Source organism: Bidens hawaiensis, unplaced genomic scaffold (genome assembly GCF_021521415.1).
Source record: "Bidens hawaiensis isolate Kalapana, Puna unplaced genomic scaffold, B.hawaiensis_p1.1 tig00007801_1, whole genome shotgun sequence".
NCBI lineage: Eukaryota > Viridiplantae > Streptophyta > Magnoliopsida > Asterales > Asteraceae > Bidens > Bidens hawaiensis.
The window spans coordinates 315954-343360 of NW_027491542.1; the positions used below are offsets into that span (position 1 = coordinate 315954).

The following is a 27407-nucleotide window of genomic DNA, read 5'->3' on the forward strand; positions in this document are numbered from 1 at the left end:
TAGATCCAAATGTTAAAACAACTATGGCTCTAGTTTGGTTGATGCTCAAATCATGAGTGTAAATTGTAAAACACTAAAACTATTGTAGAATTTAAGCTAATAAATGTTCTATTCCTATTGCAAATTCAAGTTTTGTAGTTATAAATATGGATGCTTGTTTAAGGATTTTATTGATTGTTTCACCTTTAAAATTATAATGAGGGTTTGTTTTTTATTACTTAAAAGTCTTCATTATTATTTTGCTAGTTGGCATACCACCTTTTTATTTCTAACCATTATTTAACATTATTATCATTCTTCTTTTACCCTTTACATTATTACTACTACTACTATTTACATCAATGAATATGTTGGGTGACTTACTTTTGAATCAAGTACATATATATAAACTCTACTTTTTAAATAATAAAATTAGACATCCAATCTTGAGAAAGTATAACATTTGTTTGCGTTGTGTTTGATAGCAAGGCAATTTGTGAGGAGGTTTCATGATCCAATAAAATGTTTATGTTGGCAACCACACAACACACAAGAATGTTACGAGCATGCGTTCTTTTGAACTATAAACACCCACACAAGACACACAAATGTTCCAAGATTAAATCTTAAAAATGGGTTAACAATTACTTCAAAAAACTGACTAGAAACAATATACAACTACAAAAGCTAAAAAAAAACCTTAACTTACACACATACATACATTATAATACACCTTATGCACTCAAAAGACATGTTAGATGGCATCTTTTTAGATGTTATTATTCCTAGCAATCACAGTAGCATCTTGCGCTATAAAACAGCACTGGGCTCACTGGTTTTGGGCCAGTCCAGTGAAGCAGTAAACACTGGTTCAAGATTCTCATTACACTCTTTGTTGGCCTCCGCTCACCGTCCTTGAAGTCTGAACCTGGTGCTGCCAAAGAGTCCACCTATTTTGAACCTTTTGGCGGTCTTGGTTTCACAGTACCCTTATCCATGGTACCTTTTTTCTGCAATTGTTACAAAACATATTAGGTCAAATTAGAGGTGCCAAAACGAACAGGTCAGATAACAGGTCAAAATGTCCACACCTTTTTATCCACAGGCGCGGTTTTATCAGGGTTCATAAATGGGTCATCATAGTCCACCGGGGATTCAAATTTAGCAACATCTTCAAAACATGCATCTCCTTCTTCATCTATCCTGATACCTTTTGTTGTCTCTTTCTTCTTTAGTCTATCCTTAGCCTTCATTTGAACATAAAATTAATATATTAACATAACAATTATAAAATAAAACTAAATCCAGAAACCGAACCTGTGCGGGTATTTCTTTCAGTTTCTGCTCCAACTGTGCATCATCAATCAACAAAGAAACAACATCCTCAGGGGCTAACAAGTCACCCTGCACATGTCCACCTGTCATTACAAGTTGCTGAACTGTACTTTTCTGGTTAGCTCTCTGTAAAATCTTCTCTTCAACGGTTTCTTTACAGATTAACCGATACACTGTAACCTACATCATGAACAAAAACATGTGTGGCTTATTTAAGATTTCACAAGATCATAATATATTAAAATTTTTAACTAAGAGAAATCTAACATCTTTAGTTTGACCCAACCGATGAGCCCGGTCCATTGCTTGTAAATCTAATGTCGGATTCCAATCGCTTTCATAGAATATGACTGTGTCAGCAGCTGTCAAATTGATCCCGAGCCCACCGGCTCTTGTGCTCAATAAAAATACAAAAATATCACTCCTGAAAAATACAAAAATGTTTTTTTAAGATTGTTTAAGAAGTAATGTATATTGTTATATAATAATATTCTCACCGATGTTGGAAATCTTTGACCATGTCCCTGCGGTCCATTATGGTGGATGACCCGTCAAGCCTTAAATATCTATATTTTCTGTAGTTCATATAATCCTGCAAGCATGTGTAAGGGTAAATGCCATTTCATACAAAAGATAAAATTTAATGAATATATACCTCAATAATATTCAACATCTTGGTCATCTGTGCAAATAAAAGCACACGATGATTTCCAGCACGTAAACGCTTTAATAGTATATCTAATGTTTGAAGCTTCCCTGAGTCCTATAGATCATCACAAATCGAAATAAAAATCATCCAGATTGCAAAAGTAACATATGACTGAAGATGAATATGTGCTCATACAGTGAGCATTTTTGCAGGATCAAAACTTTGCATTGGTGGGCATGACCCGAAGATCTTGTGAGTGAGTTGAAGAGCGGGTTGTGAAACAGGAAGTTCTTTATCAATCTCTTCTATTAAATGATGAGGCGGCCCATTGGGCTTTCTGGGCCCGTTATACTCGGATGTGCGTGCAAAGCCCACTAACAACCTCTTGATCCATGGGTGATGCAATTCTTCAACCTTTTTGTATGTAAAGTTTCTATCAGAACAGTGCACATTAACCTACCAAACCAAAAATGACAAATGAATAAACATATATTTACATAAAATTTAAAAAATCAATTGAGAAAACTTACGGGGGGCGCTCTTGTTTTTGGAATGAAAGAGAAAGCTGAGTGAAGAAGTCGGACATTGGATGCAAGTCTATCCTGATGTGGCATGACCAAATGGTCAATTAGAACAGTTGACTCTGACTTAGATGGCATTAGTAACATTCTTGTGACTGCTTTTACTTTCTCAGTTCCAAGATTCTTTAATTCAACATCATTGTTTTGAATGTTTTCAGTTTCCATCATCAAGTCCACCAGCTCACCCAAAAATTGTCGGTCCCATCTCATGATGGAAAACAATAATCTCTCGGCTAAAGAACCATTTGCTAGAAATGACACCTCAGCTGGTGACAAATCTATCAATCGAGTAAAACCAAACGTTCCGTCTTTCTCTTGTTTGAATGTAGAAAAATACACGTTTTCCGAGGAGAATATGTTAAAACGTTTATTAAACAATCCTCTGCCAAAAGCATCCGAATCTTGAGTAAGTTCTTGGTAAACCAACTTTGGTACCTGGAAGCATTTATAACTAATAATTTAATAAGAATAAGACAAACTGAAGATAGATTGGTTTGTTGAAAATTAAAATTAAAAATTAAACCTTGTATGTAATGGGATTTTGATATCCAGAGTAATAAATATCCTCTAATTCTCCAAAAGGCGGAGGAAGAAGTGGGTTTGGTATATCAGCAAAATACAGATATGAACTTCCTTCATTTCTCTCAAATAATTCTGGATGGTTGCAAACCTATAATATATGCAAAGATAAAATATAACGAATTGCACAAAAAATGGTAACATGTTAATCATGTATATATGAAATTTATTACCTTTCTCAATTGAATGACAATATTCATCAAATTCATAATCTTTTTTTCATTAAGACCACGGTTGTTGTCAAACAACTCAGCAAGAGATATCTTGTTCTTTATAGCTTGATAAAAAGCTTGTTGCCTCGAACTCAGTTTGCAATGAACAGTAATTTCAGTTTTCCCAGTTAACTCGGAAACCACATCTTTCTTAACACGCCGCAGCATGAAAGGCTTCAAAATAGCATGCTGGTAATATAATACAAAATGTAAGCCTAAGATTATGTATACAATCTCTTCAGGAATACAAAAGCCGATATAAAAAAAAAGATTAGTTTTACTCACCAATCTACTAAGCTGGTGCTCGTTTAACGTTCCACCATGTTCCGCATGGTTTTCAATACTGGTGATAAGAGATGCAGGTTTAAACATCATTAAGCTAAAACATATTAATAAAAAGTAAGAAATCATACCCTCTAGAAAACCACTCATTAAACTGCCCATGGCTGTCAAATAGAGTTGGCATGATGAAATGAAGTAGCGCCCACAACTCAGCCATGTTGTTCTGAACTGGAGTTCCCGTAAGAAGCAGACGATTTCTACAATTAAAGCTCAGCAGGGTCTTCCATCTTATACTGTCAGTAGTTTCCAACAATACACATGTAAGGGCATGTTCGTCATTTTAGCAACAAAAGGTTGAACATTCTTACCTGCTTGAACTTTTAATCGCCTGAGCTTCATCCAAAACCATATACTGCCACTTCACACGCCTGAAATACTTTTCATCTGACACCAACAGTTGATAGCTGGTAACAAGAATGTGAAATCCAGCCTCCCTGTTAAATGAAAGTGTAACAATCACCATTTGAAATGTAGAAGATAAAATAGTACAAATAATAAATGAGAGTTTAAAAACAAGAACAAATTACAATTTTCATCCTTTCGGTATATAGGAAATTTCAGGTTTCATGCTTAAACTAAGGAAACAATAGAAACAGTCCTTTTGTGTTCAAATTTTGTCACAATTTCGTGAATTTTGCTAAAGGGTGTTAAACTTGTCTGTTAAGTCCAGTCACATGCCATGCACATGTGAGCAAATTAGTCTTTTACCCACCTAATGACAAAATTTAAAATCTAAAAAAATATTAATACCCAAATCTCTCTCTCTCTCTCTACTAATTTTTCTCAACTCAATTTTCTTTTCTACTTTTTCAATAAGTGGGTGAAATGACCACATTAACCTCATGTGCAATGCACATGCCTGGACTTTAGACGGAAAAAAATGCCCATTGGTGGAAAGGACAAAAACTGTGACAAAATTTGAACATGCTGGATAATTCTGTTATTTCCTTAGTTTAAGAACGAAACCTAAAATTTGCTATATATCTAAGGGACGATCAGTGTAACTTGTTTTAAGAACATTTATTATCAAATTAAAATATTGTACCTACAATATAGACGCTTTGGATTAATGTTTTTCCTAAGCACTGTACGTTCTTGAATGCCGCCCCAGTAAGGAAGTGCTTTTAAATCAGGGCAAAACCGACTGATTTCATCAACCCAGTTGCTCAAGACAGAAGCAGGCGCCACAACTAAAAATGGGCCCCAAATGTTTTTCTCCTAAAAAGGTGTAATTAACAATCTAATTAAAGATTAACAGTAGCAATGAAGATTTTCACAGATAAGAGTACATACTTCAGCTAAATGCGCCAAAAAGGCCATTGCCTGGATAGTCTTTCCAAGGCCCATTTCATCTGCTAAAATACCATTTAGACCCTGCTCATAACAGTTCACCAACCACTGGAGACCTTTAAGCTGATATTCTTTTAGAGAACCTTTAAATAACTCGGGTGTTTGCACTGATGACCCCACAGGCATGGTTGACCTGAAACAATTTTTGAATAGTCAACAAACAGACCAAACTCCTGGATAGATGTAGCAAAATAGATGGGTTTGAATAAGGGTTAAATTGACGTGGTTCGGGTCAGGCCGTCAGGTTAGCCTGTTTGTTTGTAGCGCTTTCTTTTGAACTCCATAATAATAACTATATTTAATGCAACTACGAAAGTTACCATATAGATCTAAAAATAATAGTTATAGAACCAAGTGTTTAAATAACTACAATGGCTGTGTGACAGATAAAAGCAAATATTACTTGTAACCTCTCTTAAATCGTTTTATTCCAAAAAATAAGATAATTATCCAGTATAGATTTTGCAATCATATTTAATGCATTAAATATAGGGAAAGTTCATATAAACTTGCGAAAATATTATCTATGCTCTTAAAGACTAGTTAAAGTATCAAGTTTGCCTATTTCAAGTTTGGGTTGGGTATATATGATACTTCACACGTTAGACCGTATTGTACATCAGATTCAAAGAAAAACAAAAACAAGGTGTTATCTGTAAAACCCAACCCGTTTTGAATTTTGACCGTAAATTCGTGAACATTTTTTAGTTTCAACTTTTAACCCATTTGGATAAGTTAATCCACCCAAAACATACCCAGAGGATAATCAAAAAACCTAAATCACCCCAGTTATAACCGTTCGAACCAAGATGAAGAAGAACATTACGGGTGTAACAAGTCAATGTCAGTAGATCCAGCAATGGAAGCATCTTGGTCGATGGAATCAGTCCCGACAGCTTGGCGCAGCTTCAAACATTCATCATCAAATGCACTAGTAATCATTTTCTGTTTAGAGACTGCATCTTGGGCTGCTTTCAAGGCCTCCATTTTCATTTCTCTCTCTTCAGGATCTTCATCTTCAACACTGACTTCTGAAGAAGTCAAAATTGCTTCTTGGTCAACTACTTTACTTTCCTCTTCAGTCAAAGTCCCATGAGGTGTTGAAGCTGTCTTGTTCTGCATAAAGTGACTGTATAATTCTGTTTGTGATAATAAGAAATTAAGCCTCTGTTGTTGTCTCTTAGCTTCACGAAGCTCCTGTTCACGTTTCAAAGCTTCCGCAGCTTCTTTTTCTTCTTTTCTTCTTATTTCAGCCTGAATGAATAATATTCCATCATTTTTCTAAACAATATTAACTCTATCCAAAAATCAAAAGACAAACATTACCATTTCTTTATCTATTCTCTTCCATAAGACCAACATGTCCCTTGCCAGTTTCCTTGTGCGAATTGAAGCGCCCCTCATTAACTTAAATGATCTGCTCACCTTCATCTTTACCTGGATAAGGAGTAACTTTTAAGCATGCAAAAGTAAGACAAGAAAATAACTTTAATAAAACTACAAAAAAATCATCATAGGGCATGTGCACCGACCTCACGTTGACAGTTTTCTGCAAACCTCTTGGCATCTGTTAATTGCTTTCTATGGAAGTTAATAAAAACCCTATGATGTTTTGGTATGTCTTTTCTGACCATGTTCACCCAATATTTACCAATTTTTTCCATTTCCTCTGTCTCAATAACAAATGGATCATTATTCACTTTCCTCTTCTTGGGCAAGCTGCGTTCAATAATCTGCATGTCAAACGGTTCAAGGTGCATGCATATAAGTGATAACGGCCAACAAAATCCTAAACTACCATATAAGTAGAAATGGCAATTTTGATCCAGTCACTTATGAATGTATAAAACTTGTTAGAATTTTGATTTTTGAATTACATACAAGCCAGTTTGAAGATGTTAATACAAACCTCATACGTGTCACCTTTCTCCAACACCTTCACGTAATGAACCTGCAGAGATCCACCGTCTGACATGATCGAACGCCTAATTCCACCAGCCGCTCCCTCAGGAATAGAATATGATTCCAATGCGGCATCACTGACTTTAAGACTGAATTTCTGGGGAGATTTGTTTAAAGATTGCGCCTTTAATCTTGCCTGAAGTGACTCATACTGGGGCTTAGGCTCGCCCAACCCTGCTTTGTTTCTTGGGCCAAACTTTTTGTCAGCTGACATCATTGAAGCTAATGAGCCCAAATCAAGCGTGCCTTGAAGATAAAACTCATCCACTCGAATCTCAGATAGTTTAGGTAAGTTTAATGTATTAGCCAACATTTCATACGTTGGAGGAATCATGTAACTGACACCGTCTCCAATATCTATATAAATAGGTTCTGAAAACGACCTGCACGTTAAAATAGAAAACTCATATACAATACATTTAACTGTTTTAGGTAACATATATTTCATATAATATTTAAACGATGCACGGACCTATTCACGTCAAAATGTGGAGATAAGTTTACGTCATAGTTCCCCTGCTTCTGAGTTATCCTACCATTTACAAAATTTGAAGCGGTTTCAACCTTGTGTACTCGTTTACGGTCTTTTAATCCTAAACTACTCTTCATTTCCGACACACCATTGTACATAGAACCAGGAGTATTCAAATTATTATTATTATTATTATTATTATTATTATTATTATTATCATGCTTTTTCTTGTACTTATTAACATGGTCGCCAAGCACGGCTCGATACCGCTCCTCAGCTACGTAAGTACCGTAACCGCCGTCTTCATCACTACCGTACACACTCCGTTTCCGTTTCTTCTCTGACATCATTCCACCTGTTGATTCAGACATCATTAACTTCAATGATATTTCAACAGGACTCCTAATTGTCCAGATAACTATGAGAAAATATTGATCCTTTTATATATAACACAAACCGAACTACATCTGGATAATGGGTAAGCGAGCAACATGCTGCGCCGCTATCCCCTTTTGATAACTATTGTTTTTAGTTGTGGTTATACCTCTTGTCTCATCCTGACTACTACTATTACTATTGGCATGATAATCATCTTCTGGTTGAGGTACTTGAAACTTCATCAACGACTACAATATATAAATATAATAATTAATAATAATAATAAAAACGCATAATATTATTATAATTATGTCTCGTAAACCCTAATTTGAACAGAATAATTGAATTGAAGAGAACAGATACATACCTCGAGATTGAAGAGATTCGAATAGGTGTACGGATTCGTCAACTGGCGATTGGACTCCTCCATATTATTATTATTATTATTATTATTATTATTATTATTATTATTATTATTATGTTGCCGATTGAAACCCTAGGTTTGGTGGTGAAAGAAGATGTTACATGTAATGCGCAGGATAAGCAGAAGGCATTACGAAGCTCAGGTTGCTAAAGTAAACCGTACGCCAAGTGGCTAACGTGCGCAGATAGAGGTTCTGGCTGGCTGGCACCGAATGCTGGTATCACCGTTGTGGCCATCCACGTGGCAGTTTAGAAACACAGCATTGTTTTCCCACAAGTTAGCTTAACTATACTGATTATTGTTATCTTTATCATTTTTACTTTCTAAAACAACCAATATTATTAACCATATAGCATCTATCTAGTTGTAAGTAAGATGCCTGCTTTTTCTTAGTGGAGACGCATACTTGATTCTCATCTGGGCTAATTCGAAGGATATATGGGTGAAATGACGAGTCAAGTTTTCGGGTTTACTATTGTCAAATTGGCTTATATTATTGAGTTTAACTTATCCTATACAATCTCCAAAATCTAGTAAGTTTACAAAGACACAATAGATCGCAAAATATAACACATTGCCAAGCAAAAGATAACACAATGCTGAATAATATAATACAATGTCAAGAAAAAAACATAATGATGAAAATAAACAAAAGACACAGTAATAAATAAAAAGACAAATGATTTGAACAAAAATTCTAAAATTCACAAGCCAAAAATCGAAAAGCGAAAAACCTAAAATCTAAAATCATAGAGTTTAATTAGAAAGTCCCAATGCCGCTAGTTTGGGTTCAATTAGAATCCGTTTGTACCCTCCTACAACTTCGTATTTTTTGAAAAAATTTGTATTTTAATCTTTAGTAGTAATACTGCTCGCAGACAGTTCCAATAAAAATGCATATGTAATTCTTTGAGTTTGAAACTTTATATAGAGAAATAAGATTATGAGATAGAATTACAGTGGAAATTAAGTTAGATTGAATGCCTTATTTGGTTTATCATATGTACCAATCACATGCACTAGCCCTTTTACTTTTCAATTCAAAGAAACAAGAAAGAACAAACAATTATTAGAAGGTGTGTATAATCACATCTATTTGTGTTTCCTTTAACAAACTATGATAAAGCAACCAAGTTGGACAACTTTATCATGCACACCAACACACATCATGACGGGTAAACTTGCACCGGGAGCACTTGTAGATAACGTAATGTTGCAATTGTTTATGACAGACATCACATTCTCCATCAGCACTAAGCCCTTGTTCATAGGTGAGAGGGTGTGGGTGATCTGTGATCTCAAGGGTTTTTCCAGATTTGACATTTAGAAACCAGAAGACATGTTCATCATCTGGTACTATAGATCGCTCACAATGCAGTTTTAGCAGAGCACAAGCGGTGTGCATAGATGATGCACACGTGCTGCAATGATAGAACCACTTTTCTGGGTTAAACTCATCCTCACAAATCTCACAAAAGTATTCACTACTATGGTTCTCAGCTGCATAGTATCTCAGACTAAGTGAATGTTTATCGTACCTGTGCCTAATCTCTCTAGGTAATAACAAAGCACACTTTGTGTGCACACAGAATTCACAAGTGGGACAATGAAACACCGATCTGTTTTTTATTGTATAGCGATGACATGCCATACAATAAGTTTCAGGTGAAGCTTCAATTCTTTTGAGGAGATGGTTAGGGTTAGCTTCATGTGTGATCGCATCAGGTATGAAGGCACAATTAATATCCACATAATATCCGCATTGCATGCATCCATACGTGAAACCATTCGAAGGTAAAAGACAAATCTTACACTGAAACACACCAAAGGAGCGTCCAAACCGTGGCCAGAGAACAAGTGTATGATTTGGATGGCCATGGTGGTCTTGTATTTCAGAGGGTAGCCTGGTGCACCACTCATGAAGAACAAAACCACAATCATCTTGGGAACACTTGTAAAAGGGCAAATCCGTGATTGGTCGCACGCATCCGTCACACAATAGTTCCACTCGTTTCACGGGATCATGAAGAGAAACTGACCCGTTATCGAGTGTTTCAATAAGAATTAGCGGGTGCGGATGACTAAATATTTCACCATCAATCTTTCTTTCTATAGTTAATTCGCCTTTGTTGATAAAAAGGTGCTTCAGAAGGTTGAAACTTTCATTAGGAAACGGACAACGAATTAGATTAGGATGGTCATCATCTTTGAAGTTTTTAGAAGTTTTGCCAAGGCCTAAAGAATGACATATTTAAAGTTAACTTATATTGACAAGCATAATATCTAGTATTAAAAAGAAAATAATCAAATAATTGCCCACCTGGGAGCATGAAGATAGACATAAATGCCTCACTCATTGAAGTAGCGCATTTAACATGGGCGTAATATCGACATTTATCGCATCTGTAATGCCAAAAGGTGCTAATAAACCCACTATCACAAACTTTGCACCCAGGATAGAATCTGGCCCTTTTTAAAAATTGTGGAAAGGAATAAGCAAGTGTAAGTAAATGGGTATGAGTGAAACTCTTATTCGTAGACCGTTGGATAAGTAACTTGGCTGGAAGCAAAGCAAAATCCAAGTGGATCTTGAACCAATAACAAGTGGTACAATGGTAGAAGGTCCCACTATGTTTCTCACCACAAGCATTGCAAGAAAATACCATCTGACCTAGATATCGCTGAAGTTGGCGTGGGTGACTTGGGTGATCCATCTTCTGCTCAGCAATAGTAGCACATATTATGTCCATGTTGAAATTGCAGATGGAACAATGGTAATTGTAGAACCTTTTTCGCTCAATTTGGCACGTATGACACTGCACAAAAGAATCAAAAATCCTGCCGAAGTTGAAACCGGGATCTTGAAACTGATATCCGTCAGATAACGTAAGATTGTGGTCGGGATGTAATGGGTGATTTTGTTGGGTTAGGGGTAGTTGTGCACAGAATTTGTGTAGGGAGTAGTCGCAATCGTTGCAAGAGTAGTAACATAGATGAAATGGATAGATCTCTTCTTTGCACATCTTGCATTTGCCAACATGACACTCTTCCACCACAAAATCATCTATATCTTCATCTTCGTCTTCCGTATCAGAGTTCTCATTCTTTTGTAGTGGCTGCAACTGGACAAGGCTGAGAAGGTGCTCATGACTAAAATGATGAAGCTGCTCCATTGCAACTACATTCAATAATAAAATATTAATCTACTTTTTTTTTTGTAAGTGTAAAAAAATGCATTTATTTTGTGGCGATGTCATGAACACAATACAATAATCACTATCAGAATACTTATATTGTAATTTTAGAAATATTTAAATGCCCAATTTCACTTTTCATTAAACGAAAAAACTTATGTATCTATCCTCAAAATGAAAGAAAACTAGACTTATGGGCTGTAATGCAATTAATAGTGGATATAAAACTGAAAAAAGATTGATGTCAAATCTGAATTTTTTACAGAAAGGTACTATTGCAATAACTAATGAGTTGTTTGTTAAAAACAAAAGTAAAATAAATAAAAAATCCAATCAATTGACCCTAAACCCTGAATTATGACACACTTCATTGTTGGCTGTGTAATAACTCTAATAGCTGTTTCTGATGGGTTGTTGTTGCTTCTGGATGGCACTTCTAATTGTTATGGCAATAAAAGGAAGACGAAGCGCTAATTTGTTAAAGAGGTGGACTCTAAAACTATTTGGTTGAACACCATCTCAATTAATATCACTTGTTTAAGTTGTATTCATATTATCGTTTGGCCACCCCTTAAAAGCATTATGGGTTGACCGCTCTTAAAATCGCTACACGTCGCTCACGACTTAAAACCATTACAGACCGCTCATCCCTTAAAAAGCAGCACATGTCCTTTTACGCGTGGCATAACCTATTATGTACTAACTTTTGTATGAAACGAATAAGAGTGGTAATGTCTCGCCTAGATTTTACACATGACATATATATCGAATCAACAAACCGTATGTCAATGGCATATACTCAAAACAGACAAGAAATCACTAGCATCCCCTTCACATGGTGTACCAATATATACTTCTCATTTAAGCTTTTAATGAAACACTTGTGGCGCAATCTACTTTCTTTTCATGTTACATTTCTTTCAATCCCAAATTAAATTCCCTTGCTTGTATATTAATTATCCAAATGAATAAAACTCTACTACTAGAAGAAACAAAGACATACCTTTATGTGATGTTGCAGATGAGGCTTCTTCCTCTGATCAGCAGCAAATTGGGTACATAAAATGTAAAAAAAATAAAGGACTGATGTTTAGGCAATGAAGATGTGAACGGGATGGAGTAATATATAGGCATAAATTAAGAAAATAAATGGATTAATCCCATTGTTCCAAAGCCTTGTGTAATTCTTTAATTAAACATGTGGCTTAGTTTTCTTGTAGTTGTTCTTACTGTTAGTATTGAATGGATTTCTTCTAAATTTTGTATTAACTATACTGGTCCCAAGTTAATTATTCAGAATACTTACTTGAAGAAGTTGTCTGCTCAATCTTCTGAATGTTTGATGATGAAGATGAAGCCATAGCCATGAAGATTCTGATTAAGAGTCTGCAGGTTAGCCTTCAATTTGATGGATTATGATAATAATCCTATTTTTACAAAGCCTTAAGTAAGTCACATTAACCATAAGGAAAACAATTGACTTCTTTATTCTTGTAACTGCTAAAACTTGTTGATAATTTATACCAAACTATTATTTTCTAACTAATCAAGAATATAAAGACGCATAAACCATATGTAAATCTGTAATCCACATCAGTTTTGCAGATTTGGGGATAAAGAATTCCCAGCAATGAACCGATTTTCGTTTTTGAATATTTGGAAAAACAAAGACCTTTTAAACTGCAATGCCTTTATTATGTGGTTTTTGTTATTTGTGGTCATATAATTTTAGAGTAGAATACATAGAAATTTCAGTAATCTTGATTCTAACAGGTCGTGTTCGTGCTACTGACACGATTTTCACGTTTGCGTTGGGTCTAACATGCCAGAACACGAGCCGCTTAGCACCCCTATTGATGGGTTGCACACCGCTCAATAACAACACATGGTATAACAATACACACTCCTCACTTAAGGTTTTAACTAAACAGTTGGTGTGCATTAACTCAATTTTCCTTTCATGTTACATTAATATTCTTTTCATTCCTAAATGTCTGTATATTTAATTATCCAAACGAATAAAACTCTACGAACTAGAAGATCCGGAGGCGTACCTGTATGTAATATTGTAGATACAGCTTCTTCCTTTGATCAGCAGATTGATGTTTGTTTATGCAATGAAGATGGGTGAATAAATATAAATAGAGTGACTGGGATGAATGAATATATTCTTGGAGTGACTCGATTAAAAGCACTTAATTGGATTATTCATAGGTTACCTTTACGCATTCATTTGTATACTGATTCTTCTATTCATGTCCAATATTGTCGGCTGCAAATAATATTATTGCTTTATAATTTGATGATTGATATATACATTCTTGGAGTCACTGAATCAAAAGCAACTTAATTGGATAGATTATTCGTGCACGCATATAATGTATATATATGTGAACCGTCGGGTGGACAAAAGTAAAATTGCACTAATTTTGACGTTATTTTACTAATCTCGTGAAAATAACGTTAAAAATGATGGAATGTTAATCAGGCATCATGTGGTGACGTTGATAGCCGAAAGACAATGGTACATGCACCAATCAGCCGGCGTCCCGATGATTGAGTGTTATGTGCCTTATGTCCAAGGCTTGATGCAAAACTACTATCGAGCCGGGGATCTCACCGGAAGCAGCCTCTCTATCACCATGGGGTAGAGGTAAGGCTGTCTACATCTTACCCTCCTCAGACCCTACCATAGCTTTGCTATTGATGGGATATACTGAGTACGATGATGATGATGATGATGATGATGATGATTTGCTGGTTGTTACCTTTACTTTATGCATTTCGCCTAAAGCCATCTAGACACTAATTTCATTTAACGAGTTTACCGCGGCCTTTTTAAGCGTTTCATGCATATGGTAACGCGTTGTACAGGCGACCAATTACGCGTTTGGCGTGCCCCGATCCAGCTTCGAGTGTACGCGTATCGGAACCCGATTAATCCGTTTGCAATAGCCAGGGCCGGCTCCGAGAACGCAAAAAAAATATTTGGGCCAATGGCGAAATTTTTTTTGGGCCTTAAATAGAAGGAATATTTTGTTGGCTTTAAACAAGTGACAACTTTATAGAATAATAACCAAGTTTCAAGTTTATTCCTATTAAGTCACTCATATTTTATTTTGTCTACGCCCTGCTTGCGGTGCCGCATATAATGTATATATGTGTGAACCATCGGGTGGGCAAAAGTAAAATTGCACTAATTTTGACGTTATTTTACTAATCTCGTGAAAATAACGCTAAAAGTGACGGAAGGTTGATCAGGCATCATATGGTGGCGTTGATAGCCGAAAGACAAGGGTACATGTACCAATCAGCCGGTGTCCCGATGATTAAGTACTATGTGCCTTATGTCCAAGGCTTGATGCAAAACTATTATCGAGTTAGGGGTCTCATCGAAATCAGCCTCTCTATCCCTATGGGGTAGATGTAAGGTTGTCTGCATCTTACCCTCCTCAGACCTTACCATAGCTTTGTTATTAGTGGGATATACTGAGTACGATGATGATATTTTATTTTGTCTCAATTAGGTCAATCAACTTTCAATTTTGTCTCAATTAGGTCACTCGGCTTTCAATGTGTCTCAGTTAGGTAACTCAACTTTTAGTTTTAGCTCAATTAAGTATGTATACTTTCAACAAATCTTCTAATACTATATTTTTTTTACATTCATATTATATGTTCATAAATAACTAAAATGTTATTAAAACCAATATTTTTTTTATTTTTTATTAGTAAATATATAACTTGCAATAATATAGTAGTTGTCCCTTGTGTTTTAGAACACAAATTGAAAGTTGAGTGACTTAATTAAGACAAACTGAAAGTTGAGTGACCTAGTTGAGACAAAACAAAATATGAGTGACTTAATTGAAACAAGTTTGAAACTTGGTTACTATTTTATATTGTTTTCCATTTAAACAATTTAATTTTTATATGAGCTTACTTGGTTATAATTTAGGTTGTATAAAAAACTTTTGTATAAAAATAGGATTATACATGTCTTAGATGTAACTAGAGCCCATAACATTTTGTTGGAAGTAATACATCTTTACCACTAGACCAAGCTAAACATGTCTTAAATGTAACTAGAGCCCATACCCTTTTCGTTGGGAGTAATATTTCTTTACCACTAGACAGAACTAGTGATTATGTAATTGAGTTTAAACATTAAATATATATATTTTTTAAATAAAAATACAATTGATTTTAAAAACAAATTTGGGCCTAACAGGGTGTCGGGCATGTGGTCGTCAACCACCCTGCCACACCTTATGGTCGGCATTGGCAATAGTAGATCTATGATTTTTTTTTCTCATTGGGGTAATAATATGCACATCAAAACAAGTGGTTTAAAATGAGTAGCGTCAAAATAACCCAAACTTGTTTGCTTAATTATATTGTATAATTTATTCAAACTTATTAATTTAGATAATACAATGATTTTATTGATATCTTTTAACCGAATCAAACATATATTGTTAATTAGTAGTTTTAGAGTTTACTTAACAAAAATATTAATAAACACAATATTTAATTAATCAAGAAAATAAGTACAATTGTAAACCTAAAATAAAAAATAAAATAAACATTATAAATCAATTAACTTATCTAACAACAAAACGTATTTTAAACATATTATATTTATATATTTAATTTATAACTTGATTTGATTAATATAAGTAATATGAAATGTTTAACTATAAGATGATTAAAATTCAAATTAAACTAAAGGGTATTATTTGTAACTGTGTTGAACTAAAAATAAATTTGCTTATATTTTACTTCTTATTATTTAACCCACATTCCTATCTCCCCCACTCATCTTTCACTTTCTTTCAGAATATCCGTAATTTATGGATTTCAAGTTAAATTGCATGTTTATTTTGGAATATTGGATTTTAATAATCCCTATTAAATGGTATTGGCCGATAATAATCCATATTCGTTTTATTGCCACTAGCGGTCCAAATTCAAAAAAGTTGGCCCCCAATGGTCCCCCGTTAAAAATGACTTAACGCCGTTATAGTTTTTTCTGAATTTCAAGCCAATATTTTAGGGCTTTTGATCGTTAGGAGGATACGAGTTGATTGGTGTAAAACTTAGCTCAAAACAATGATCAAAACGACTCGATTTTGGTTAATTGTAAGTTCAAACACCTGAATTGAAGCATTGTTTCGTCATTTTGAAGCACTATTTCAAACTAAGTTTTACACCAATTGACTCGTATACTCCTAACTATTAAAAGCCCTAAAACACTGGTTTGAATTCAGAAAAAACTATAACGCCGTTAAGTCATTTTTAACAGGGGACCATTGGGGACCAACTTTTTTAAATTTAAGACGGCCAGTGGCGATAAAACGAATAGGGATTATTATCAGCCAATATCATTTAATAGGGATTATTAAAATCCAATATTCTTTTTTTTTAACTTTGAAAGGTTTTAAAATGTTTAAGGGGTAACATAATAATAATTTCAGGGGTAACATAATACATAAAAATATAAAATGTAAAGAAAAAAAACTACTTTGTCGAAAACGTTGACGGGTAACACACTCTCAAGTAAGTCTGCCCCTTTGTAATTTTTAATTTGGATGAATAAATAGAGTTAGATAAATGAAAGAATGAATAAATGAAGGAATTTGCCATATTCAAGAAACCCAAATTCCTTCTTCGAAATCATTTACCTTTATTCGATCATTGGAGTGACTAAATCAAAAGCAACTTACATAAAGAAATGGTCTAAGAGTTACAAACTTGTCAATTAGAAAATATGTCTTGAAATAGTTATAACATTGCCCCTCAACTTTTGTAAATTTATGAAATAATTACTACTTTGTACATTTATCTTTACCCATATATTCCTTTTAATTTTTATTGTAGATAATTTCACACCAACGATTTCCCAACGTCCATAACTTTTTCACACATCAATATTTTTTTATAAAAAATTACACCATAAAAATGAGCATTTTATTGTCTTTAATTTGGGTATGATATTTCTATAAATTCTCAAATAAAAATAATTAACATATTACGTATGTGTGTTCACAATTCAGTTTTAACGGTTTATAAGTTATACCGTGAACCAAACCGTTGGTTTGAATTTTTGTTATTGAGAACCGAAACTTAACCTTTGAAACTTTAAGCTGAATCATTACTAATGGTTTGGTTTCATGCATTGAGCTTTAATAATATGTTTATCGTCTGGCCCGATTTTTTATGGCCAATTTTCTATATAAACCATAAACCAAAACCATTTGCTATGGTTTGAATATTCATAAACCGGCTGACCAAAAGTGATGATTGGTTCAAACATTTTCAAGGTTTCAGACGAACCTTGAACATCCACAAGTGTTACATGATTACTATGATTTTTATTTCCCGCCGCATCACGCGGGCACCCGTCTAGTTATCTATTATACGGAATATATGCATACCAAGTATAGAAATATGACACATTTAAATTACAATATAATCAATTTATTATAAAGGAAATGTCAAATTTTTGAAACTTAGAATTCACCAAATATATATTAATACATTAAGAGGTTTAAAGAAAAATGGGTAATTTGTCACAACTTGTCTCTTGTTCGTAGGCTACTCACCAAGTATTTGACGGGTTGAGTTAGGTAACAGGTCGAAAGGAATTCAAGTCGAAAGGAATTCAAGTCGAAACGAGTAGTTTTAAAAATAGTCATCTTTTGTTTTGGTTCTTGATAAAAATCGGTGCAGTTCATAGCAACCCGTTTTAAAAAATATTGTCAATTTGGTTAAGATCAAAATGAGGTGTGACCAACAACAATTTTAACAACACTAGATCGTCTTGATTTTGTGACTGGTCTTTAAAACCCGAATATCCTATCTATAGTTTTCTTGAGGTAAACAGACAACAAGGCAATCAAGATTCTTGTTTATGTTCTTCTTCGAATAAGCAGCCTGATGACATGGCGCCCTCAATTTATGACCGGATGCGAGAAGAAAATATGATCAAACAAGGATTAAAATGTCAAGTAAACATGAGGCTAATAGGGACAACCCGTCATGATGGATACAAAAGTTAAACAATCTTATCACCAGGGCCGACTCAACGGTTTATGAGGCCTAAAGCTAACTATAATGTTGGGCCTATTTCAAAAACTATTTTATATAAACTATCCTCCTTTACCCGAGCTTTAAACCAACAATAAAGAATTTTTTAGGCTTCTCTTTTTGTTTGTTAAATCTTTTAGAATGACATTATTCATACTTTCAAGTTCTATTTTACATTATAATTCAAAGTTGCAAACAAAGTCACAAAGAATCTAATCTCAGTAGCAAACAGTTCACATAGTTCACATAATAGAAGTATAAAAATTGGGAACAATAATAAAAAAAACGAAATCAAAACACAAAGAATTAGGGCTTATTAGTGTACCTTATAGCTTCAAAATAGGTTCAACAAAACTAGAATTAAGTCGACAAGCCTTCAAATCAAACTAATTGAATTATGAATTAGGGCTCCAACAGAAACAAGAGGAAACAAATTAATCGACTATTGAACTCGGAATCAAGCCGCCTTTGAAGAATTGATGTTCCAGCTTCCCACCTTCAGTTAACCATTTTGAAAGCTGATTGAAGAGATCTCGATTTCGATTTTCATATTCATAAATTTAGAACTTATGCCTTTCAAAATAAAAAATAATGAAAAAAATAAAGAACGTCCATATGTAATGCCGCTTCAATTCCTTGCATTTTCCATTATTGTTTTTTGTTAAGGCCTCTTCTTTGTTGCTTATGGCCTATCAATATATAATTACTTACCAATTTTAAAAAGCCCACTTCTGAATATGAAAGCCCAAACTATAAACACTTGGTTTAGCCGGAGGCCTTCTAAGATTGGAGGCCCAAAGCCAATGCCTTACTTGGCTGGCCCACGGGCCGGGCCTGCTTATCACCTCTGATTGGAAGGCTGCATAATGTGAGGTCACTCGATGATGCAAAACAACCCAAGATCCAAGACATACCATTTTATTTTATTTTTTGTTCAGCAAATCTTTTTTTGTTTGATAAAATTTCTCACAAATAGGATAGTTCATCTTTTTGTATGGGTTGTGTTCAAATAAGAAGTTTGATTTTTTTTAAGAAAAGCTAGGAAAAAGGGCATTTTAGTCCAAGACTTTAAACTCAAAACCCACTTACATTTTTACTCATCTCCTACAACCAACGCCCACCACCACCACCACAAACGTCACCCACTGCCACCGCATTGCCGGAAAAGTTACCGGAAAACAGCTGGATAGTTCATCTTTTTGTATGGGTTGTGTTCAAATAAGAAGTTTGATTTTTTTTAAGAAAAGCTAGGAAATAGGGCATTTTAGTCCAAGACTTTAAACTCAAAACCCACTTACATTTTTACTCATCTCCTACAACCAACGCCCACCACCACCACCACAAACGTCACCCACTGCCACCGCATTGCCGGAAAAGTCATCGGAAAACAGCTGGATAGTTTTGCCAGAAAAGTTGGTGGAAAGTCGTCCGCGGGAAAACGGTCACCGAAATGAAAAACACGATTGTGTAACATAATTTTGTAAACAAAATTTTGATAAAACACTACTTGTAAAAAAAACCCACTAATTTTTTTTATATAACAATATGATACTTATAATAACGATAAAGAAAACGTTCGTTATCAGTGATTTTCTTATTTATAAAAAATGCATAAAATTTTATGTATGTTTTAAAATGATATGAGAATAAATTTATGCCTTGCATGTGGACAAAGAAAGTCGTGTTATTCCTTTTATGTTTTCCCCCTTATTTCACACTTGATTTCCAATCTAAGTTAATTTCAACCATCTTATCCTTCCTACAAAAATCACACTTCTTATTATAACATAACCCCCTTTTATATTAGACAATCTGTGTTTTGTTTCTTTTAATGATTTGTTTTTAGGTGCTTAAAAATCAAGAAGGAAAAAAATAAGGCAACCATTTTGTTACTACCGTGTTTGATGTCATCGGCAGTCTTATCACACAATTCATTCCCTGATTAAAAAACCGATCCTAACTAGTTGGATCAAACCGGATCTAGTCATCACATCCATACCCTAGCCGAAGAGTTATATGGCCAACTCTATTTATTGGAAACTCCAAATTTTGGTCCATCAAGCCCAACATTATCAAACGAGCCCAGCCAACAAAACACAAAATTTATTTCAATTAAACGAGCTTGCACCCCAGCGTCTCCTAACTCCTTAATAATTAATAATATTTAGTAGATCATCAAATAAACCCAATAACACTAAATCACTTTGATAACACTAAAATTCCCAACATTCCTCCCCCATTTTAGTGATATTCATGATTAACTTAAAGCAATTCTTACAACACAAACTTATGCATAAATGAAAATGTCTTAGGATTCGATTTTCATCTTACTATATAACATTCAAATATTAGAATACCAGGGTGTCACTACAGATTGAACCCTTGCTATCCATTTAAATACCTGAAGTTAATATACACATGCATTTACAAATTCAAAGTTCTTACTTGACACATTATTTACTAGCATGTGTCATAATCCTTTAAAGAATATCAAAGCTAAATCGGAGTTTCTTGAAGCGGTTAAACTTCATATTCTTATAGGTAGTTCTTTAATCTTGCACCACCTGCAAATGCTAAATTTTACATCGGTCGACTGGTATCTTTCTTCCGATCAAAACCCCTAAAACATTGGTTTGAAATTCGGAAAAACACTTTCATTGTTGGGTTGTGGGAAGTTGTGCACACATTTCCTCGCATAAGTAGCAACATAGATGGAATGAAGAGATCCTTTCCGTGCACATCTTGCATGGGCAAACATGGAGGTCTTCCACCACAAAAATCATCTTTATGTTCGCCTTCATCTTCCTTGTCACAGTTTTCATTGCTCTGGTGAGGCTGCAAATATTAAGATTTTAAACAATGGGACTAAGGGTCACATCTTACAAATTTCTCAGTCATCTCCATCAATTCAACATCCAAAGATTAAAAAAATAGTTCAAAGACACGCAATTATATATAATTACTTGCGATGAAAGATATAAGCATTGCCTTCCTTCACCCTAGATGAAGTTAATATTCAATCATTTGGAATAAATATCATATTTGAAATAGCAAAAAAAAAAACCGACTTCTCTATATCTTTGTCATAACCAAGAAAACTCAATCAATGCAGATTTGATTATTGGTACCAAATGATCTGTTTATTTATCATGAAATCCTTACCCGTAGTTAAGCATCTAATTTTTTGTTTAATAATTACAATTCGGTCACCCTTTATAAGCGTTATGAGTCGCTCGCCCCTTGAAAAATTTACGGGTCGATCACTCACCCCCAAAAACATCACATGCATGTTTGTTTCTCCCTTAAAAACAATTCAATTAACCCGGAGTTACAAGGAAGACATCACATTACTTGAGAGACAGATAGTTCCAACTCGTTATTATTTACTAACTTTGTTTGTGAAATGAATAAATCGCCTACTATAAAACAACTTTAGAAACCTCAATCTGAAACTAAATGCAGTACACATTTATTAAGAAGAAACTTAAAAGCATAACTTTCAGCATAAATAATAATGATCACTTCACATTATGTAACAATACATACTCTTCATTTGAGCTTTTAATCAAACACTTGGCGTGCACTCTGTATGTTAATCATGAAACCGAATAAAGCTCTAAATAGTGGAAGAACCAATAGAGTACGTAATTAATTCCTTCAAAAGATCTTTTTATTCCATTCTTTGACCGAATGAAAAGCAAATTTTGAACATTTTTTTACGGACAATTGGTCACGATTATTTACTAAATATAATTTAAAAGTAACATGAAAGGGATAATTAATACCACAATAACCTGACATTTTTCATAATCTTAATGTCTATTAGAAAGTTTATTTTGTCTGACTAGTAATAATCTAACGGTTGAGATCAACTGAATGAAAAAAAAAAAACGAATTAAATGAAAGTACTTTTGGAATGATGTTGGATTTTTTAAAGTTTCCCATTTTTTTAAACATTCATAAATCATAACTTCTTATATGACATTATTATTAAAAGAAGTTACATCATAAATCAATCCATTTTTTTTATCTTTAGCTTGAGCATTTTTTCTAAAAGAAATAAAGAAAGTATAGCCATATAAAATATGCCATCTATAAGAAGAAAAAAATATATACAAAAGTTGTGTGTAGTTATATGTTGTATAACAAATTTTGCGTTGTATATTTATGCTAGATTTTTGAACTATAGTTTTGGGCTGATTTTATTGTGTTGCATTTTTATACAAAGTTTTCGTGTTATTTTTTTTATTGTATTTTAAATAAATAAAAGGGTGAGAGTTTTGGTTTTGGGACCAACATTTCCTTTACTAGTAATTATCTTTATTCGGGTTATTCAGGTTCAGGTGCGGTTTTTACGGCTGAGTTAAATCAAATTGGGCTCGGATTATCCTTTGTTCATGTTCAGTTGAATCGGTAAAGACTTATTAAGATTCTATTGCGTTTTTTGGGGTTATGTTTTAAAACAACGTCCCTAGCTAGTCCAAACCCAAGCTGACACAATAAGCGGAACTTTAGTATCCAATTAATTATCACTTCACATGGTGTAACAATTTTGTACTTTTCGTTTTAGCTTTTAATTAATCAAGCACTTGGTGTGCATTCTATCAATCAAACATTCTATTGTCTATCGAGTGATTATATTTTTTTCATTTCCAAATAAATCACTTGTCTATGCATTAATATCGTCGAATTTGCTTATATTATTACATCCACCAGCGCATTTACTTTTCAACTCAAAGAAACAACAATTATATATTTTATTTGAAGGTACACGTGTACAAGCACATCTACACGTGTTTCTTTACACACTCTAAATGACGGGCAAACTTGCACCGGGAGCACTTAAAGATAATGTCATATTGCAATTGTTTATGACAGACATCACATTCTCCATCAGCACTAAGCCCTTGTTCATAGGTGAGAGGGTGCGGGTGATCTATGATCTCAACGGTTCTTCCAAATTTGACATTTAGAAACCAGAAGACAGGCACAACAACTGGTAGTACAGATTTCTCACAATAAAGTTTTAGCGGAGCACAAGCGGTGTGCATAGATGATGCACAAGTGCTGCAATGATAGAACCAATTTTCTGGGTCAAATTCATCCTCACAAATCTCACAAAAGTATTCGCTTCTATGGTTCTCAGCTGGATAGTATCTCAGACTAAGTGAGTGTTTATCGTACTGGTGCCTAATCTTTCCAGGTAATAACAAAGCACAATTTGTATGCAGATAGAAATCACAAGTGGGACAATGGAACCCCGGTAATCTGTCCATCGACCAGCGACATGCCATACAAAATGTTTTTGATAGATTGGGTGAAGCTTCAATTCTTAGGAGGAGATGGTCGGGGTGAGCTTCATGTGTGATCACATCAGGTATGAAGGCACAATGAATATCCACATGATATTCGCATTGCATGCATCCATACGAGAAACCATTGGAATATAACTTACAAATACTACACTGAAACACACCGAATAAGGGACCAAACTGTGGCTGGAGAACAAGGGTATGATTTGAATGGCCATAGTGATCTTGTATTTCAGAGGGTAGCCTGGTGCACCACTCATGAAGAACAAAACCACAATCATCTTGGGAACCCTTGTAAAAGGGCAAATCCGTGATTGGTCGCACGCACCCGTCACACAATAGTTCCACTCGTTTCATAGGATCATGAAGAGAAACTGACCCGTTATCGAGTGTTTCAATAAGAATTAACGGGTGCGGATGGCTAAACATTTTACCATCAATCTTTCTTTTACTTGTGAATTCGCCTAATTTGGTACTAAAAAGGTGCTTGATAAGGTTGAAACTTTCATTAGGAAATGGACAACGGAGTAGATTAGGATGGTCTTCGTCTTTGAAGTTTTTAGATGTTTTGCCAAGACCTAAAGAATGGAATAGTTAAAGTTAAACTTAACTAGACAAACATAATATCTAGTATTAAAAAAAGAATAACCTGGCTGCATTAAGATAGACATAAATGCCTCACTCATTGAAGTGGCACACTCAACATGGGCGTAATATCTACATTTATCACATCTATAATGCCAGTTAGCAGAAAAGAAACCACGACCACAAGCTTTGCACACAGGATAGAATCTGGCCCTTATTTCAATAAGTGGAAAGGAATAAGCAAGTGTAAGAAAATGAGTATGAGTGAAACTCTCATTCGTAGACCGTTGGATAAGTAACTTGGCTGGAAGCAAAGCACAATTCAAGTGGATCTTGAACCAATAACAAGTGGTACAATGGTAGAAGGTCCCACTATGTTTCTCACCACAAGCATTGCAAGAAAATACCATCTGACCTAGATATCGCTGAAGTTGGTGTGGGTGACTTGGGTGATCCATCTTCTGCTCAGCAATAGTAGCACATATTATGTCCATGTTGAAATCACAGATGGAACAGTGGTAGTTGTAGAACCTTTTTCGCTCAATTTGGCACGTATCACAAGTGACAGCACTATCAAAAGTTTCGATGAATTTGAAAACGGGATCGTGAAACTGATATCCGTCAGACAACGTAAGATTGTGGCCGGGATGTAATGGGTGATTTGGTTGGGTTCGGGGCAGTTGTGCACAGAATTTGTGCAGTGAGTAGTCACAATCCTTGCAAGAGTAGTAACATAGATGAAATGAATAGATCTCTTCTTTGCACATCTTGCATTTGCCAACATGACACTCTTCCACCACAAAATCATCTATATCTTCATCTTTACCTTCATCTTCATCTTCCTCTTCCGTATCGGAGTTTTCATTCTTTTGTAGAGGCTGCAACTGGACAAGGCTGAGAAGGTGCTCATGACTAAAATGATGAAGCTGCTCCAATGCAACTACATTCAGTATTAAAATATACGTGTTACAATAATCATATAACCAAATATATTCCCAGTATTAATCTACTATTTTTTTTTTGTAAGTGTAAAAAATGCTTTTATTTTGTGAACACAATACAATAATCACCACCAGAATACTTACATGTATTGCTTCAACTAACTAACTTGAGTTTGAAATCATACAGTGACAATCAACCCGATGTGGAAACTTTACCGTACCCTTACTGTAATTTTTGAAACAATTAAATGCCCAACTCCACTTTCAATTAAACGAAAAAACATATGTATCTATCCTCAAAATGGAAGAAAACTAGACTTATGTGCGGTAATGCAATTAATAGTGGATGGCACTTCTAATTGTTATGGCAATAAAAGGAAGACGAAGCGCTAATTCGTTAAAGATGGTGACTCTAAAACTATTCGGTTGAACACCATCTCAATTAATATCACTTGTTTAAGCTGTATTCATATTACCGTTTGGCCACCCCTTAAAAGCAATATGGGTTGACCGCTCTTAAAATAGCTAGCTACACGTCGCTCACTACTTAAAACCATTACAGACCGCTCATCCCTTAAAAAGCAGCACATGTCCTTTTACGCATGGCATAACTTATTATGTACTAACTTTTTATATGAAATGAATAAGAGTGGTAATGTCTCACCTAGATTTTACACATGACATATATATATATATATATATCAGATCAACAAACCGTATGTCAATGACAAGTTTTCACTAGCATCCTCTTCACATGGTGTACCAATCTATACTAGCATTATGGCTTTTAATCAAACACATGGGGTGCATTCTACTTTCTTTTCATGCTACATTTCTTTCAATCCCAAATTAAATTATTATCCAAATGAATAAAACTCAACTACTAGAAGAAACAGAGACATACCTATATGTGTTGTTGCAGATGAGGCTTCTTCCTCTGATCAGCAGCAAATTGGGTACATAAATTGTAAAAAAATGAAGGACTGATGTTTAGGCGATGAAGATGCGAACGGGATGGAGTAATATATAGGGATAAATAAGAAAAACATTTGGCTTACTTTTCTTGTAAGTGTCTTACTGTTAATATAGAATGGATTTCTTCTACACATATAATATCAACTATACAAGTCCCAATTTAATTAATCAGAAGACTTACTTGAAGAAGTTGTCAGCTCAATCTTCTGATTGTTTGATGATGAGGATGAAGCCATGACGATTCTGATTAAGAGTCTAGTTAGCCTTTAATTTGATGAATTATATATGTAAATAATCCCACTGATATACAAAGCCTTAAGTAAGTCACAACAAACTTGGTGATAATTTATATCAAAGTGTAATATAACTAATCAACGACTTAAAGATGCTTAAGCCATATGTATCCTTGTAATTCACATCATTTTTTCAGATTTGGGGATGCTTAAACTGTATATTTGTTGGCATTTTGGTACCACTTCAAACGATGCAATTGTATATTTGTTGGGTTTGAAGTTATACTTTTAGAGTAAAATACATAAAATTTCAAAAATATTGAGTCGAACGGGTCATGATTTTCAGGTTCGGGTCGGGTATAACCAGATAATTATCCGAAAACACAAGCCGCTTAACACCCCTATTTATGGCTTGCTCACCACTGAAAAAACAGCACATTCTATTTCTCGCATAAAAAAAACGGATAACAACTATTAATAGCACCCCTTTTACATGGTGTAACAATAAATTAAACTTTTCTCGTTTAAGCTTTTAATAATTAAACACTTGGCAATGGCATGCATTAGTTCTACTTCTACTTTCCTTTCATGTTATGTTACAATAATCTTTTCATTCCTAAATGTCTGCATATTAATTAATAATCCAAACCAATGAAACTCTAAAAAGTCGAAGAACTAGGTGGAGACATATATACCTGTAAGTTGCAGATAAAGCTTTTTCCTTTGATCAGCAGATAAATTGTAAAAAAAGACTGATATTTGCTTTGGTAATGAAGATGAGAGGACGGGATGATGAATATATAAAGGAATTTGCC

General features: G+C 34.4%; 3 protein-coding genes across 3 annotated transcripts; all 3 read right to left on the reverse strand.

The window, feature by feature from the left end:
* Positions 1–890: 890 nt before the first annotated feature.
* On the reverse strand, positions 891–8423 carry LOC143636192 (chromatin-remodeling ATPase INO80-like). Its single transcript, XM_077103848.1, has 23 exons — positions 8329–8423; positions 8207–8285; positions 8006–8087; positions 7462–7816; positions 6937–7372; positions 6560–6760; positions 6354–6464; positions 5854–6281; positions 4971–5160; positions 4723–4895; positions 3986–4111; positions 3749–3910; positions 3621–3678; positions 3297–3524; positions 3068–3214; positions 2494–2979; positions 2159–2419; positions 1970–2077; positions 1812–1906; positions 1582–1738; positions 1297–1494; positions 1071–1226; positions 891–989 (listed from the first exon to the last, which is right to left on the reverse strand). The coding sequence occupies exons 2-23, from the start codon at positions 8267–8269 to the stop codon at positions 930–932; spliced, it is 4281 nt and encodes a 1426-aa protein (XP_076959963.1). The 5' UTR covers positions 8270–8285; positions 8329–8423; the 3' UTR covers positions 891–929.
* An 820-nt stretch (positions 8424–9243) lies between these two features.
* Positions 9244–25464, reverse strand: LOC143636194 (uncharacterized). The gene is made up of 3 exons (XM_077103850.1): positions 25407–25464; positions 10584–11466; positions 9244–10498 (listed from the first exon to the last, which is right to left on the reverse strand). The coding sequence occupies exons 2-3, from the start codon at positions 11434–11436 to the stop codon at positions 9411–9413; spliced, it is 1941 nt and encodes a 646-aa protein (XP_076959965.1). The 5' UTR covers positions 11437–11466; positions 25407–25464; the 3' UTR covers positions 9244–9410.
* On the reverse strand, positions 23334–25567 carry LOC143636171 (uncharacterized). Its single transcript, XM_077103830.1, has 3 exons — positions 25552–25567; positions 24508–25383; positions 23334–24436 (listed from the first exon to the last, which is right to left on the reverse strand). The coding sequence occupies exons 1-3, from the start codon at positions 25565–25567 to the stop codon at positions 23334–23336; spliced, it is 1995 nt and encodes a 664-aa protein (XP_076959945.1).
* Positions 25568–27407: the final 1840 nt, after the last annotated feature.

What these genes read in the sequence shown, in the direction of transcription:
- LOC143636192 (XM_077103848.1), bottom strand. Translation starts at nt 8,269, where the DNA reads ATGGAGGAGTCCAATCGCCAGTTGACGAATCCGTACACCTATTCGAAT. An exon ending in CCACATTTTGACGTGAATAG is followed by an intron (nt 7,373 to 7,461) that starts GTCCGTGCATCG and finishes TTTAACGTGCAG; the next exon opens with GTCGTTTTCAGAACCTATTT. An exon ending in TTTTGGCGCATTTAGCTGAA is followed by an intron (nt 4,896 to 4,970) that starts GTATGTACTCTT and finishes ACACCTTTTTAG; the next exon opens with GAGAAAAACATTTGGGGCCC.
- LOC143636194 (XM_077103850.1), bottom strand. Translation starts at nt 11,436, where the DNA reads ATGGAGCAGCTTCATCATTTTAGTCATGAGCACCTTCTCAGCCTTGTC. An exon ending in GTCTATCTTCATGCTCCCAG is followed by an intron (nt 10,499 to 10,583) that starts GTGGGCAATTAT and finishes GTCATTCTTTAG; the next exon opens with GCCTTGGCAAAACTTCTAAA.
- LOC143636171 (XM_077103830.1), bottom strand. An exon ending in GTCTATCTTAATGCAGCCAG is followed by an intron (nt 24,437 to 24,507) that starts GTTATTCTTTTT and finishes TCCATTCTTTAG; the next exon opens with GTCTTGGCAAAACATCTAAA.